The sequence below is a fragment of the Cyclopterus lumpus genome, chromosome 3 (assembly GCF_009769545.1).
Source record: "Cyclopterus lumpus isolate fCycLum1 chromosome 3, fCycLum1.pri, whole genome shotgun sequence".
Classification (NCBI taxonomy): Eukaryota; Metazoa; Chordata; class Actinopteri; order Perciformes; family Cyclopteridae; genus Cyclopterus; species Cyclopterus lumpus.
The window spans coordinates 27,261,163-27,278,610 of NC_046968.1; the positions used below are offsets into that span (position 1 = coordinate 27,261,163).

The window sequence follows — 17,448 nt, forward strand, 5'->3', positions numbered from 1 at the left end:
GTTTGGCCCCTTTTCACATGTAAGTATATGAATGTCAGAATGAAGGGGGGGGGGGGGGGATTTCATGCGTAATGTCTAATGTTCTAAACATAAATGTCTGCCATGCGTTTTGATTTCCGAGCCTTTTATACCCCCCACGTTCACTCAATAATAATAATAATAATATGCAAATTAATTGTATTGCAAAAGATGCGCATTCGGACATAAATATGAATATGTATATATATATATATATATATATATATATATATATATATATGTGTGTGTGTGTGTGTTTTCTTTGCTGCCTCAACATGCTGCTGTTGTCTTTTCTCTCGCAGAAGAGCGGCATCGGGAATAAAGTATTTCTGGATTCATCGGAGCTCCATAATATAACAGCACGGATCCAGTTGTGGGATTTTTCTTCTTCTTCTTTTAAAAAAAATGTCATGACATAAAATGGCATCCACGGAGTGACCACGGAGGATCAAGAGACGCATTCGGGCGCAATCCGCCGCGGCCGTTGGCGAAGCGGTGAACCACCTGATGGGCTCCGGAGCACGCGAGCACACAGACCGGCTCGGTCCTCGGTGTTGTTGACTTGGAGTGATTTATGATTTATGACGCTCAACAAATAGAAAGGAGGCGCTGCACCTTTCGCACACCGCGCCTGCGTAACGGGCTACATGCCACCGGCAGTGGAAGTTTTTTTTTTTTTTTTTGCTGTGTGTGTTTTGTTTTTGGTAATGACGTCATGAAATATTGGGAGGCCCGCGTGCCTAAACGGGGGGGAGACAAAAGGCTGATCGATGTCTCTCCCATGTCACGTGCAGGTCGCCACGTGGACCGCTCTCGGCGTGGACCTAATTGACGCGTGTTTGTTGTTCTGACACTTCCTCGCATTCACACGTGATTGGTCGAACCGGGTTCATGCCTCATTTTCTCTCCTCTGCGCGCCGCAACTTGTAACATCTGGACCCCCGCGCGTGCACGCGCCAGTTCCCCGTCGCGCTCATTGACTGCCTAAAATAAAAATGGAGTTTGCCATCGTGGGTGCGGACGGCGGGTGCAACAGCCACCTGCCTTTCGGGTATGCCCAAGCTCGCGCACGGGAGAGGGAGCACCAGGCCGCCCAGTCGCGAGCGGCGGCCGAAGGTGAGCCCGGTGCGGAAGGAGGCGGCGGAGGCGGTGTAGCGGCTTCCACCTGCACCTCCTCGAGCGCTCATCTCCTTAACAACCGCCAGCATCAGTCTCGCGCCGCCGCCTCCTCCTCCGCGAACGCCAACATCAGCAGCAGCAGCGGCACCGCCTCCTCCTCCTCCTCCTCCTCCTCCTCCTCCTCGCAGCACCAGCAGGAGCCCGAGCAGCAGCAGCACAGAGTTCTCAGAGAGCGGAAAAAGCAGCGCGGCGTCGGACGCTGGAGACGCAGCCGCACGACTCTCGGTGGGGACCTGCGCCACTCGGAGCTGGCGCTGCTCGGATCCGAGGAGGACATGATGATAGAGGAGGAGGCCGAGGGAGCCGAGGAAGAGGAGGAGGCGGCAGAGGAGGAGGAGGAAGAGGAGGAGGCGGAGGAGGGGGAGGAGGAGGAGGAGGACCGGGGAAGCAAGAGGTCGAGTTTTCTGTGTAACATGGATGATGAGGAGGAGACCGTCTCGCTCACGGACAGGCGCCCGCACTCCGGATACGAGAACGCGTACAGCGAGTGCGGCTGCTGCGAGAGGGTCGTCATCAACGTGTCGGGTCTGAAGTTTGAAACTCAGTTCAAGACTCTCGCGCAGTTCCCGGACACCCTCCTGGGGGACCCGGACCGGCGGATCAGGTACTTCGACCCGCTGAGGAACGAATACTTCTTCGACCGGAACCGGCCGAGCTTCGACGCCATACTCTACTACTACCAGTCGGGCGGGCGGTTGAAAAGACCGGCCAACGTGCCGTTCGACATCTTCTCCGAGGAGGTGAAGTTCTACGAGCTCGGGGACGAGGCGATCCTCAAGTTCCGGGAGGACGAGGGCTTCGTGAAGGAGGAGGAGAAGCCTCTGCCGGAGGACGAGTTCAAGCGCCAGATCTGGCTGCTCTTCGAGTACCCGGAGAGCTCGAGCCCCGCCAGGGGGATCGCGGTGGTGTCCGTGCTGGTCATCGTGATCTCCATCGTCATCTTCTGCATGGAGACGCTGCCGGAGTTCAGGGACGAGAAGGAGTACCTGCAGCCGCGGGTCAACTCCACGGAGCCGGACCACGGGTTCACCCCGTTCAACGACCCGTTCTTCATCGTGGAGACGGTCTGCATCATCTGGTTCTCCTTCGAGTTCGTGGTCCGCTTCTTCGCGTGTCCCAGCAAGACGGTTTTCTTTAAAAACATTATGAACTCAATAGACGTTGTATCCATTTTGCCTTATTTCATAACCCTGGGCACGGACCTGGCGGAGCACCAAGACAACGGGCAGCAGGCGATGAGCTTCGCCATCCTGAGAATCATCCGCCTGGTGCGCGTGTTCCGCATCTTCAAGCTGTCGCGACACTCCAAGGGGCTGCAGATCCTGGGTCACACCTTGCGCGCCAGCATGCGGGAGCTGGCCCTCCTCATCTTCTTCCTCGTCATCGGCGTCATCCTGTTCTCCAGCGCGGTGTACTTCGCCGAGGCGGACGAGCCCAGCTCGCAGTTCACGAGCATCCCGGACGCCTTCTGGTGGGCCGTGGTGACCATGACCACGGTGGGCTACGGGGACATGAAGCCCATCACCGTCGGAGGGAAGATCGTGGGCTCCCTGTGCGCCATCGCCGGCGTGTTGACCATCGCGCTCCCGGTGCCGGTCATCGTGTCCAACTTCAACTACTTCTACCACCGGGAGACCGACAACGACGACCAGGCGGCGGCGCCGGCGCCGGTGGAGAGCATGCCGCCGGGGTGCCCGTATTTCCCCGACTTTTTACGGAAGTTTAGAGGCTCGCCCTCGGGCTCCTCCATGGGCGACAAGGCGGAGTACATGGAGATGGAGGAGGGGGTGACGGAGTCGCTGTGCGGGCTGGACAAGAGCCCCAGTAAAGGAAACGGCACAGACATAGGCAGGAAAAACAGCACGAACTCCAAATCCATTCAGACTGACGTGTGATTACAAAGTACAGTTTCGTCCCCACCTTTTTTTTTTTGTTTTTATTTATTTTTTCTTAAAAAGAAAAAAAGAAAGAAAACGCCCTATAAAGATACCGTATGCCCAACAGCAGGTGGTCCAAAACACACGTTTTACGCACACACGCACAAACGCACACACTCACGGGGGTCACCGATTGGCTTGTTTCATTCTCTCAGAATGATGTTCTCCCTCCGACAATTATGATCCATAATCGCCATGACGGGTTGATCGATTATAGTCGACTAACTATCGGACAAAAAGACATGCATTCGCACTTTATGAGTTCCATCTGTCAATCACAGGGAGGAGTAGAGGGATGGTCTAGTTTTTTGTTGTTTGGTTTTTGCTGTTATGCAATAACGTTAAAGTCTAATACTTGTTTTGCACTATAATGTAGAGTTTTGCGCTGGGTTTGTATTATTATTATTATTATTATTATTATTATTATTTCAGAGACAGAAACTGTAGGCAATACTTTAGTTATCCTCTAGAGTTTTAGTGGAAGACTGTTAGAGTAACTTCCTCAGAGAGCAAACTAAGGATATTAATAACCTCTCTCATGCGTTGCCAATGCGACGTTTGGACTCCAATAAAGGAGAAAAAGGCCCGAGACAGATAACTGATCCAACTCATTGACAAAGACATCAGATAAAAAGCAGGGCTAGAATTATTTATGTGACCTCTACGCACACACACGCACAAGCACACGCACACACACACACACACACACGAACACACACACGCACAAGCACACACACACACACACACACACACACAAACGCCTTGTGTGGATGACCCAGTAATATGAGAGCTATAAGCACAGGAAACATCAGAGTTTTATTTAAAAAAATATATATATGGCTGGATATTTTTTTTTTTTTGTACGGACAGGCTTGGAGCTTTGAGTACCCCCTCCGCCCCCTCCACCCCCCCCTGCTTCATTTAAACCACCTCAACAATGACAGTATCCCTTTACACGGACGCGGATGGAAAGCTATAGCAAAAAACGCCTGTTGTGGAAACTCATTGGATGAAGGGGGGGGGGGGGGGGGCACTTCCTTCTCCCGTCCGCTTGGACTTCGTGCACAAAGTTTTTGTTGTTGTTTTCTTTTCCACTCAAGAGGACTTATGTAATTACCTTCGAGCTCAGAGGACCTCCGGGACGCGGACCTCTTCAAGGTATGTAGCCCGGGACATGTGTGTGTGTGTGTGTGACAGTGAGGGTGAGAACAGCTGGGAGGCAGCGGGTAACCGCTCCTCGCGTGCACACTCTGCGCAACCAGCGCATTATGTTGCCCCCCCCCCCCCTCTCCCTATAGCCCGGATGAAAAAAATGGTGCCGCGTGCGTAAAATACTGTGATAGACGAGGATGAGTCAATGTTTATGCTTCACTGGGTCTCATCACTGACACATCCTCATTCATATTTATAGGTGTTATTCTAAAGAGACATCAGGAGTCAACCTGCTGCAGAGGACTCCATGCCAAAAGGTTTTGGAAGATTAGGACATTGTTGTTGTTGTTGTTGTGCTGCAGAGTTCACACTTCATTGATAAGGCAGTCTCTAATGCACTCGGATCAGAAGATGATTGGCTTGTTTTGTCTCTGTTGCCACGGTGACTTTCACACGTCGTTCTCCCGATGGTCACGCGGCCAAGCAAGTCATAACATATGTAAAAACCTATGTAATAACACATGTAATAACATATGTCATAACATATGTCATAACATATGTAATAACTATTCCAACGCTTCGACTTGGATGTTCCCGCTTCACCCTGAAGAGTGAGGCGTGTGATTAAAACGGGGGGGGGGGGGGGGGGGGGGGTCTTCTTCTTCTTCTTCTTCTTCTTCTTCTGCGCTTACATTTGAATCTCAGCACGCGAGCTGGATTCGTGACGTCACGTGTATGGTTTTCTTTTCTTTCTTTTTTTTAGCCAATCGCGGTCCACGTGTGGCCAAAAGCACAGAGGAGTGGACTTGTACCTGGAATAGAAGGAGAAATATATATTCAACTCTTGAAATTGTAAAACGTGTGCACGCTTATAGACGATCGATTTCCGAGGGAGGAAGGAGGAGACGTCCCTTTAGGGATAACTGACCTTCAGCGTGCCGAAAAATTATATTAGAGACAAATCGTCGACTAGCGGAGCATTTTTATGGCCTAACACAAGTGTGGAGGGATGTTAAAGTACAGATGGGATCACGAAAAGATATGAAACTTACACAAGAAACCCCCAAAAAATAGACCCTCAACGGAGCCAAGCTCCCACCCCATTACTTCGGACAACCCTTCTCGGTTTCACTCACTAACAAAGCAGAAATAATAGGGATAAGGATCTTTTTTTCACACGCGATGATTCTTGTCACCTTTCATATTTTCCCCATAATATCTTCTTTAGTACTCTCATTGTATTCGTGGAGGCCATTTTTTTCCGCCACGCAATCTGCAAAATGTTGCTCCGCAGTGTTTTTTGATGAAATGCACCAAAAAAGACACTTTGTATCCTTCCGTCAGTAAATAGAGACTCGTAGTTCCCTCCGCCGGGGCTCCTCGGCATATTATCGCCGCATCAGCGTATAAGTCATTGCGCTGTGTGTGTTTACACACTCAGAGGAACTCTTCACACCAAGATATTTTCAACACCTGCCCACACAACCAATCACACACACAAACGCAAACACCGCGGCGGTGGGCGAGGCGCCAGCTCCTCCGGATACCTCACACTTAGCGCTTACATAATGTGGCTTATGGCGAGAGCCATGTGGATCTCTCCCCCCCCCCCCCGAGCAAAGTGCGTGGGTCAGGCGTATTCTTAGGCCTGTAGTCGCTTTGAGCCGACTGTGAAAAACAGCCGCAAATCGTCGGCCTCGAGCCCGGCGGACGGAGCCGAGCGGCACACGGGGGGGGGGGGGGGGGCTGGAGGTTATTTATGGTCGTTTCTCTAAAAGGTATTCCGCGCCCGTCAGAGGACGGAGAGGAGAGGTGGAAAGACAACGGGAGTGTGCGGTACATAATGTTGCGTAACAATGCCACAAGGGAGTCGGGGGAAAGAGTGTCGCACGTTCTTTTTTTGATAATCAATCAACGGTTTGAGTCAATATGACATGAAGGCTTCTGTTGTTGTTTACAACACTCCGTACTATACACGACGCAAACGACAGATTCAGGGAACTCTTGGGTTCAGAGGCACATTCGTACGACACAGAACCGAAGCCGGACTACCAGTCGGGGAAAATGGGCAACTTGCCCCTAAGGGCCAATTACAATTGTTATACTTTAAATAATTACGCTTTTGTTTGGTAAAAAGCATCCCTAACGACTCCCTACCTGCCGCCAAGTTCTCTGCAGCTGCGGAACGCCGCTCTGGGGTCAGCGGCGTGCTGGAAGTCGTCACCGGGCTCTCCGGTTTCTTTATGGAGCCAAAAGCAAAGACGGACAAACACGTTTTTACTCTCTTTTTCACCCCTGGAGGGAAATAAAGGTCTCCAATTAATGTGACTCGAGATGATACTCGACGACAAATGGCGACCTTGAAGTATAACGACGACGGCTATGACATCAACCTCAGATCATCAATCAAACCTTCATGAAGGTTATACGGTTTCTCTTTGTATTATGTCTGCTGGTCATTGATCTCAACGGTGCAAAGCGGGTTTAATTCAAGCTGAAGGAAAACAGTAATCATTTTGGATAAACTTTATTTTGAAGGATGGAATTGATTAGGGACCTGATTGACATGTGTCGTGTTAGTCTGAGAGTTATATTTATATCATTTGAGGCAGGCCACAGTAAGTATTATAACACAATGCACCACAAATAGGCCTCCGAAATAACCAACATTAAAGCAGATTCAGCAAATAACTGAACAATCCGAGCTCATTGTATTCATACAGTAAATATCCCAAATCTATACAATTCTGCATTGGCGTTGTGTGAGATATTGTTGCATGACTTCTAACTGATAATTGGGTGTGTGTGTGTGTGTGTGTGTGTGTGTGTGTGTGTGTGGGGGGGGGGGGGGGGTCTAAGGTGGTTGAAAGTACTTTTCTGTTTCCAGATGTGAGAATTGACGGTGAAATTAATTGGCAGGTTGTTGCTGTAATAATAATGCATCATCTTTTATATTGTACTTCTCAATTTTGAATTCTTAAAAGTACAATATGTATTTTCTACATGTACAAGGAACCTATCATATTATTTAATATTTCTATATTTACAAGGAACATATTTGACACATTTCTTGTACAGTTATTACGGTTGATTAGATTAAAAATGTTCTTCCTTTTGAAAAAAAACAAAACAAGCAACATCAACCCCCCCGTCAATCAGCGTGAATAGCGTGAATAGCGTGATTAGCGTGAATAGCGTGATTAGCGTGAATAGCGTGAATAGCGTGAATAGCGTGATTAGCGTGAATAGCGTGAATAGCGTGATTAGCGTGATTAGCGTGAATAGCGTGAATAGTGTAACCCGAAACCGTGGCCAGGAATGTGCATTGTGTCACTGGCGTGCCGAGCGAGCCGAGCGCGTCGACGGGTTTTCGGGGTTAAGATGACGGACGCTTTCGTCATTTACATTGTGAATTAAAAACAAAACCACTTGTGTTATCTTTTGGAAGAAAAAACGACAACATAACACGAACGCCGGTCTCCTGGTTGAAAGTCCCGTGTTGAGCCTTCAGACTCTGACGCTGGCTTTTGTTGATGCTGATTTGACCCCTCTGGGCCACCGTAGAAAAAAAACATGTCGTCCGGCTCCTTTAAGAAGATGTATAAGCGGCTCATTCTCAAGTAAGAAAAATACAGCAACACTTGTTTATTTTCAGGGCGATTTAAAACACATTAACGTGACGCCGTTCCTTTAAGTACGCTTGAGGACGTGTGTTTTCCGTGTGGACGCACATTCACAGTGTGTCTTCTTTAATTCTTAACCGTATTATAAAGGTGTAACTTGTGCCATCCTACGAGAGAGAGAGAGATGTCAATCAAACTGTGTGTACCGTGAATGTCCTCACACAGTCCCGAGGACAGATTTAATCAGTCCAGATAAGAGAAATCACCGAGGTGTGTGTGTGTGTGTGTGTGTGTGTGTGTGTGTGTGTGTGTGTAGGCACACATTGCACATTCTTCCTCCTCTTATTTCTTTTTCCCACCGATGCAGCCAGTATTTTATTTATTTATTTTTTTCTTTCATAAAAAAAGTGAAAAAATAACGACCGTTAGTTTTTGAGTAAAGAATGCAACCGTTTTCCAGTGATCATTGTACATAATGTATCCGTGGATGAGCCGTCATACCTCACTGATCATGAAATATTTTCCCTTGGAAGTAACCGGAGCAACGGAGGGGAAAAGAAAACAACAACAGAAAACAGAGTGGAATTCCACGAGGCTGAAACGTCTCTCCATTCATCTGTCGGGCTAATCCATTAATCAGGCCTGATAAAGGGCCTGTCAGCTCCCCACACACACACACACACACACACAGACACACACACACACACACAATCGTGAGTGTTTACGATAATTGATCGCCCCTCCCCCCCACCCAAAAAAACCCCCAAAAGATTATCCAATCGCAGCTCAGCAACCTTTAACAAGCAATCATAGGCCTGAAGTGGGAAATTTAGAGGGTTTGGATATCGGTGCTTTTTTTCCAAAACCATGAACGTTGGGAATAAATTAAACAACCGGTTAAATAACTGTCACGGAGCGAAGACCGGGGACAAAAAACAGAGGTAGCAAGTAATAATCCTTTACTTGGCTTTGACAGAACATACAGGAACCTGAGAAACAAACCGCTAAACGCTGGAGAACACAAGCCGATCTGGTGAGGGACTAACGAGGGGACTAACAAGGGGACTAACGAGGGGACTAACGAGGGGACTAATGAGGGGACTAACGAGGGGACTAACGAGGGGACTAACAAGGGGACTAACGAGGGGACTAACGAGGGGACTAACGAGGGGACTAACAAGGGGACGAACGAGGGGACGAACGAGGGGACTAACGAGGGGACTAACAAGGGGACTAACGAGGGGACTAACGAGGGGACTAACAAGGGGACTAACGAGGGGACGAACGAGGGGACTAACGAGGGGACGAACGAGGGGACTAACGAGGGGACTAACGAGGGGACGGGCTGCAGGTGGGACGTGCCCAGGTGACGGGGCTGAGAGGTGATCAGGTGTGAAGCAGGATCTGGAAGGACACGAGTAAACAGACCAAATGAAAACAATTATTAAGAGAAAAGACAGAAACTGTCACAATAGCAGACGTTGATCGGAGATGCGTCAAAACAAACACAGGACTTTCACCCAGGAGACCTCTGTTTGTTTCCTTGTGTAAACAATTCACGTGTAAACATTCATTGGCATTTAAATAGGATTCTGTTAATGAAAAATGCGATTAACGATATTCAAATGGCTCTTAAACTACACTCAATATATTTTTTTCCCGTACAATGTTATAGATTAAATGTTGCTCAGTTGTTTCTTCTTTCTTTTTTTTTTTTTTACTTTTAGACCAGTCGTTAAGTTCAAACATCCATTTAAACATGAATTAGCAACAAATCCAGTTTTACCTGCACAATAGTTCGTCCCAGTTCATCCCAGTTCATCCCAGTACAACCTTTACCAGGGTGAGAAAAACAGACTTTTTTTCCTACATAATAACATTTGACTTTTTCACGACAATTGACGGCAGAACTGTAAAAAAGCCGGCGCTTTTATTTTCAGAAATCTTTTTTTTCGGTCACCTTCTCTCTGCTTTTACTATTTCAATAAATGTGGAAAACGTAGCCTGCTGGAAAATACAATAATATATATATATATATTATATCTAAATATGTAAGGTAAGTAGCCCAAACATGTTAGAGTTAAATAACTCACATCTCACGTTTGGACGTTGCCGTACTCATGACGTACTCATGACGCTCAGACCAAACATCTCTACACTGCAATTACAGAACGGTGGTTCTTTCAAGATTCCCATTTTTTATTTATTTTTTTTAACTGAAAGAGTTTTCACCAAACCTCGAGGAAGAGAGCCAGACTTTGATGTCGTAGTCAAACCTTTGTAATTACAACTTGGTGCCACTAGGGCCCAAAAAGACATTGAGAAAGAGACGTCTTTTAAACCAGCGGATCATTTCTTTTTGAAAGGGAAATTAATTTCCCGATACGAACGCTTGAATATCCCTCAATTAAATCACACGGGGCTAAATGTTTCCTTTTTCACTTGAATGAGCCAGAGACCAAGTCTGGACCAAGGGCCTAGGAGGACGAGTCAAGGAAAACTCCTAGTTCCTCGTTGGGGACCCGTGAGCTTTCAAGGATGGTTAATAAAACACACTCGGGGATAAAAAGCCTCTGTGTTACGTTTAAACCCCTCCCCCCCCCCTCCCCTCCGCCTGACGGGCTTTACTACGTTCCTTCATTACAGAACGTGTAGATATTGTATTGCTAATTACACGTGTGTTGGGTTTCTCCACCCACAGAGATAAAAAAACAAAAAACATCCTGTATGCATCACGCTATAAAAACAGCGGCTGTTGCTGCGTGTTTGAAAGAGTGCATATGTAAAATTAAATATAGATCAATGTCCACGACTCCGAGGTCACAATGTCGATTAAGTTCTCGCCGTCACACCGACGATCTGGGGCAGCGGAGGATTAGAGACGTGTCACGGCGTTGGGAAAGGTAAGCGTTTCAAAGATTTGTCATATCAAGTTCAGGCTGCGGCTTTTTAAAACATTTTTTTATATATATATATATATATATATATATATATATATTTTTTTTATGAACAAGCTTGAGATTTGATTTAAATGGAGCAGCTGCTGAACAATAAATAAGTTTATTCCCTCTCCCTGTGAGGATGAGCAGAGCTCCCCCCCCCCCCGTATATATATATAATATATATATATATATTAGCATGCATTTCATCATTTTGACCCGTAAACAAGAAGAAGTGATGGCGTCGCGTCCACCCTGTCGTTTCCGATCCGAGACGCAGCAAACTTTATTCCTCCTTTTGAATCTCAATAAAAGGTTCTTACCTTTCACAATAAAAGCCCTTGACACATACAAGCACACTGTGCAACTGTTGATGAAAACAATGAAACGTCTGGATGTGAGTTATCTCTTATTGTCCCCCCCCCCCCCCCAAAAAAAACTTTCTAAATTAGCATGAGGTTTATTTGATCTACGCACAGCAGCACATCACTCATATTTTGAAGCGAGTCGAAGACCCCGAAAAGCACCACGTGGACGTTTGTGGGTTCACAAACTCTCCGTTTTTGTGACGCGGTCACCTCCGGTTGGTTTTGGCTCCCGGGACGTGGGATGAGAGACGTATACCGTTGGTTTTTGTCAAAGCTGAAATTAGTTTGCGGCGTAAAAAAATAACCCAACATGTGCAAATGTTTGTGTTGTGACTTTTTGTTTAGCACTTATCTAATTTAGGGCCCGACGTCTTTGCCCGTCAAAAAGAATCAACCCAATCGTCGACTCATTAGATTTTTTGTTTTCCATAATCTCTCGGTGGCCATCAGACCTTTGGGTCCGGTCCACCGTGTGCCGTTAAAACAGTTTGTCTAAAAATACCTGGTGATGAGATTAGACGACAGACACAATGATCCTGTTCCTCCAGAGCACAAAGGACTCGTCGAGGACGACCTCACGACAACGGGGGGGGGGGGGGGGGTCACGCTGATGTGCCGCCATTGCCGCCATCTGCCATGTGGCAGCTTTTGCATTTCACAAAAAAAAAGATCTTGTAGGTCGATAACCGTGGATCTTTTTTCTTTTCTTTTTTTCAATCAACTGCTGAATAATGTAGCCCAAATAACATGAGTCGGCTTTAGAGAGGCCCTGACTAATGATGAGTCATGTTACATTATTAATGCGGCCCTTCTATATTAGGCCACAGCAATACGTACGTCTCATGCAGCCTTAACGTTTAGCAACGGTACAACATACTCTACTGGACCTTCCACGGTAACATTTAATGAAGAGGAACATTGCTAACTCAAATTAAAAGGTCCGTTTAATGAATGTTTGATTCACATCATTATTACCAATTATTACCAGAATCTCTGTAGAGCTTCTCCAGCCTCGGTCATTGTTTTGGATCCACAGGCTACACATATATATTATATAAATATATTTATATTTTATATATATATATATATATAGAAATATATATTTTTATATATATATACAACATATACATATATATATTTACATTTTCTATTTAATTTAAATATATGTATATATATTTTATATATATTTATATTTGTATATATATATATATAAAATATATATATAAAATATAAATATATTTATATAAAATATAAATATATATATATATATTTAAAATATAAATATATATATTTATATTTTGCAGACTCTCCATGGCCCGCCACATGTCGCTGTTATCTACAACTAGAGCAACAATCTCCCTCTTCTGCTTGCTTATCTTTTTGTTGTTGTTGTTGTTGTTGTTGTTGCTGCTGCTCCAAAACCCTTTTATTTATTTTCTTTATCTCATTTCTTCCTCTCTCTGTCAAGATAGCAGCAGCAGCAGCAGCAGCTCGATGATCACATCTCACACGACGCCGCCGTGACTCTCGGTGCTGTTAAAACGATTCGCCGCTACGTATTCAACCGCACGCAATTTTTTTCCAGTTAACGTTAAGTGCCGATAGGTAATATCCGGTTACGCAACGCCCCCCCCCCCCCCCCCCCCCCCCCCCTGCGCGAGCAGTCGACCCGTATTAGACTCAGACGACCTCAACTTTCACCCCGGTGCTCGGTGGAGGCCGCCGTGGACGTGGAACACACAAATCCTAGATGAGCCCTGGATCAGAGGGGGTGGGGGGGGGGGGCGCGTCTCCTCCACCGCATCGATTGCCGTTATGTAAACTTGAGCCCGGCTCTCCGACGTTCAGGCTTTTTCCTGACCGGGCATCGATTGTACGTGCAGCAGCGGTGGGGGGGGGGGGGGACAAAATAAAAAATGGCTGCCGCGACCAGACCCCTGCAGAGAACCCTCGTCTCCCACTCGCTCTGCTCTCCTGCATCGGAGTGACTAATGCTCTCGCTCTGAAGAGGCCCGGGGTGTATCTCCGTGTGTGTGCGTTTGTGCGTGCGCGTGTGAGTGTGTGTGTGTGTGTGTGTGTGTGTGTGTGTGTGTGCAACCAATCGGCATGCCGGGGCCTTGACTCGCTTACATGAAGATGAGTCAGTTTCGTGGTCTGCAAAGACTGAGATCCCCTCCACCCACACACACACGCACACACACACACACGCACACACACGCACGCACACACACACATGCACACACACGCTCGCACGTACACGCGCGCATCACGCTTCATCATAAAAACAGCTGAAATGAACATGCACACAGTCACACGCTGTAAAGAAAAAGATTTTAGGGTTAATTCCATTCACACAATTCGGATTTCTACGAGAAACCCGAGTCCGAAGTTGCTTTTTATGATCAATTTAGACGACGTAATTGACGGTATCAGAATTAAGAAAAACGCTGATATCATTAACTCAAAACATCTCTCAATGTAAAACAACCCCCACAACAATATTTACTTTAGATGTGTCCTTAAATAAGATAAATTGTTCTCTGGTTAGCGGCGGTTAAAGTAGCTCCATAAAAAAAAAGTCCTTCATCCCTTTAGGGTGTTGTTACTGTAACACAGAAATAAGGAGCCGAGGGGAAGGGAGAGCATTATTATTATATATATATATATTTTAAAAAAAGGAAAAGTAATTCAAAGCAGCAGCTGGCCGGCGGGTGAATCATAAATCATGAATTCATACACGCATTATCTTTTTCCCTTTACTATTTTATTTGTTCTTCCGGATGATTGACGCCTGGATTGTGTTCAATTTGGAGAAGAGGAAGAGATACGTGTCGCCACGCAGAAATCATAGAGAGGATGTTGAGGTGCATGCTGGGAGATACAAAGCTTCGCCGCTTTGACTCTTTTGACTTTGACTTTGTTCAAGCATGATTCAAAAACACCAACATCTCTCCCTCGCCTCTTCAAAGGGATGCGAGGTTCGAAACATCCCCTCAGAAATGAGCAGAGTGAGACCTCCCTCACGCCAACATAACGGGCAAAAAAGCCCACAAAATGTTTTGTGTGTAATAAATCAAATAAGACGTGATGCGTTAATTAGTGAGCTTTCTACGGTGCTGGTTGGTGTGTCTGGTTATTTTTCTTTAGGACAGAGCCCGGCTGGCTGTTCCCAAGCCGTTTCCAGTCTTTGTGCTAAGCTACGTTAGCCAGATGTTGGTGGGCGCTTCAATGTGAACGTATTGCTTGAAAAAGGCTGGATTTGTTTATGAATTGCAACAGTTTTATACTTTATACTTTATGGTTTTGGACTGTCGGTCAGACAATCGCCTTCGCTTTAAGTCACTGAGACACTTTTACCTGTTTTCTGATGTTTTATTGATTAAACAATTAGCTGATTAATCAAAGAAACAGCCGTCAGGTTAAACACTCATTATTTGCAGTTGTTCCTGAATGCAGCATCGACTCCCCCTGGCTCCGCTCTCTGTTTCCCTTTTCATTTCATTCACGGCAGGAAGTCGGTTTGGATTTATTTATCTTCCTTCAATTTGTTACTGCGCCTCTCTCTCTCTCTCTTTCTGCTCCTCCTCTCTCTCTCTATTTCTGCTCCTCCTCTCTCTCTCTATTTCTGCTCCTCTCTCTCTCTCTTTCTGCTCCCAATCTCTCTCTCTCTCTCTGCTCCCCTCTCTCTCTCTCCTTCTGCTCCTCATCTCTCTCTCTCTCTCTTTCTGCTCCCAATCTCTCTCTCTCTCTCTGCTCCCCTCTCTCTCTCTCCTTCTGCTCCTCCCTCTCTCTCTCTCTTTCTGCTCCTCCTCTCTCTCTCTCTTTCTGCTCCTCCCTTTCTCTCTCTCTGCTCCTCCTCTCTCTCTCTCTCTCTCCTCCTCCTCATCTCTCTCTATCTCTGCTCCTCATCTCTCTCTCTGCTCCTCCTCTCTCTCTCTCTGCTCCTCATCTCTCTCTCCTCCTCTCTCTCTCGCTTGTCTGTTTCTCCTCTCTCTCTGCTCCTCCTCTCTCCCCCTCTCCCTCTCTCTCTCTCTGCTCCTCCTCTCTCCCCCTCTCTCTCTCTCTGCTCCTCCTCTCTCTGCTCCCCCTCCTCTCTCTCTGCTCCTCCTCTCTCTCTCTCTCTGCTCCTCCTCTCTCCCCCTCTCCCTCTCTCTTGTCTGTTTCTCCTCTCTCTCTGCTCCTCCTCTCTCTCTCTCTCTCTCTCTCTCTCTCTCTCTCTCTCTCCTCTCAGTGAGTTATGGATGTCTTCTTTTGAGGTCTCTGATGTATTTAACTACCCTTCATTGGGCCCTGGTGCTCCGGCGTCGACCACACTGGTGACTCAGGACTCAAAGCTGCGTTTCCGTAAACATTTCGGTAGATGATTATTTTTGTCAAAAAAAAGGCATGTTGTTCAAACAGGAAATAATCGTTCCCAGTTTTTTTTTGTGGGGGGGGGGGGGGTAAAGCGGCGTCTTTATGCTCGAGGCCGCCGGCTTCATTTTCCTTGGGCCGCGTCCACGCAGCTCTTCCTGCGGCGTCTCGCTGGCGTCTGTTTGGAGGAACCACAGCGTCCCCCCGTTTGGGAGTTTCACCGTTAACACTGAATCCTTTCTGCCTGCAGCTCCGGACGGTCACGGCGTTCCACCTCTTCTCTAGACGCCTGATTTCGTTGATTTTGGCCCCCCGGAGCCACGTTAGTCTCCCACGACCACCGAGGAGCGGATGTTACGCAATCCTAACCCAGCTTATTTATGCATCCTTCACCTCTCCTGGCATTTTAATATCATTTATCAATTCACGCTTCATAATTCACACGTTGCCTTTATTGCTTCTGAACTGAGACAATTAAGTACATCTGTCATCCTCCCGATGGCTCCGGTGGGGACATCGTGCACGCGCTTCGTGCACGCGCAACGGGGGATTGATTGCAACTGTGTGTGTGTGTGTGTGTGTGTGTGTGTGTGTGTGTGTGTGTGTGTGTGTATGTGTGTCAAGTATCACAAAGTAAAGATTCAGACGCGGGAGCTTTTTGTATTTGTATTCTATGTCGTGTTTCTGAACCTCTGGTTCACAGGTGTCACACACACACACACACACACACACACACACACACACACATGCATGCACGTTACACACACATGCACGCACACGCATGCACACACACACCGACATGCATGCACGTTACACACACATGCACGCACACGCATGCACACACACACACACACACATGCGTGCACATTACACACACATGCACGCACACGCGTGCACACACACATGCACACACACACACACACGCAGGGAACTGCCGTTTGTGAAATATTAGTTTGTGAATCAGACAATCAGTAACAATTAGTCAGAGTAAATGAGAATGAATGAAGGAATAAATAAATAAATAAATAACAGGATGAGTGAAGTGAGCCGGAAGAAGGAAATAATGAACGACTGAAAGGGGCGAATCAATTAGTCAGTTCATAATCAACCAGCCGGATCAATAAATCATGAGTCAGAGACATTGAATGAAGGAATACGTGAATGAATCAGCCGGCCGGTAGCATGTTGAAGTGCCCTTGAGCAAGGCACTGAGCCCCCGGCTGCTCCACTGCAGCCCACTCCTCCTTAATAACTAAGGATGGGTCAATGCAGAGAAGAAGTTACCCACTAAAGGATACATTAATATTATCTTATCATGTTTGTTAGTTAATTTAATTTAATTATTCTATTTGAGGAATATTTTGTGCATTTTTTAATATTTTATTGCTTACCTGTAGATATAAATGCTGCTGTCAGCGAAAATAAGGTCCCCTTGCGGGTTTAATAAAGTATCTGTCTGTCTTCTTGTCTGTCTGTCTGTCTGCCTGTTTATCTGTCTGTCTGTCTGTCTGTTTATCTGTCTGCCTGTCTGTCTGTCCGTCTGTCTGTTTATCTGCCTGTCTGTGTGTATGTCTGTCTGTCTGTGTGTATGTCTGTCTGTCTGTGTGTATGTCTCTCTGTCTGTCTGTCTGTCTGTTTATCTGTCTGTCTGTGTGTATGTCTGTCGGTCTGTCTGTCTGTCTGTCTGTTTATATGTCTGTGTGTATGTCTGTCTGTCTGTCTATCTGTCTGTCTGTTTATCTGTCTGTGTGTATGTCTGTCTGTCTACCTGTCTGTCTACCTGTCTGTCTGTCTGTCTGTTTATATGTCTGTGTGTATGTCTGTCTGTCTGTCTATCTGTCTGTCTGTTTATCTGTCTGTGTGTATGTCTGTCTGTCTA

General features: G+C 46.6%; 1 protein-coding gene across 2 annotated transcripts; it reads left to right on the forward strand.

Annotated features, from left to right (window-relative positions):
- The first annotated feature begins 1,013 nt into the window (after nt 1-1,013).
- On the forward strand, nt 1,014-3,092 carry kcna4 (potassium voltage-gated channel, shaker-related subfamily, member 4). Of its 2 annotated transcripts, none has more exons than XM_034561276.1 (2): nt 1,014-1,517; nt 1,557-3,092. In XM_034561276.1, exons 1-2 carry the CDS (start codon nt 1,014-1,016, stop codon nt 3,090-3,092), a joined length of 2,040 nt encoding a protein of 679 aa, XP_034417167.1. The 2 variants fall into 2 exon arrangements, with proteins under 2 accessions (XP_034417167.1, XP_034417176.1); XM_034561285.1 differs by having other exon boundaries at nt 1,014-1,499; nt 1,554-3,092.
- The last annotated feature ends 14,356 nt before the right edge of the window (nt 3,093-17,448 follow it).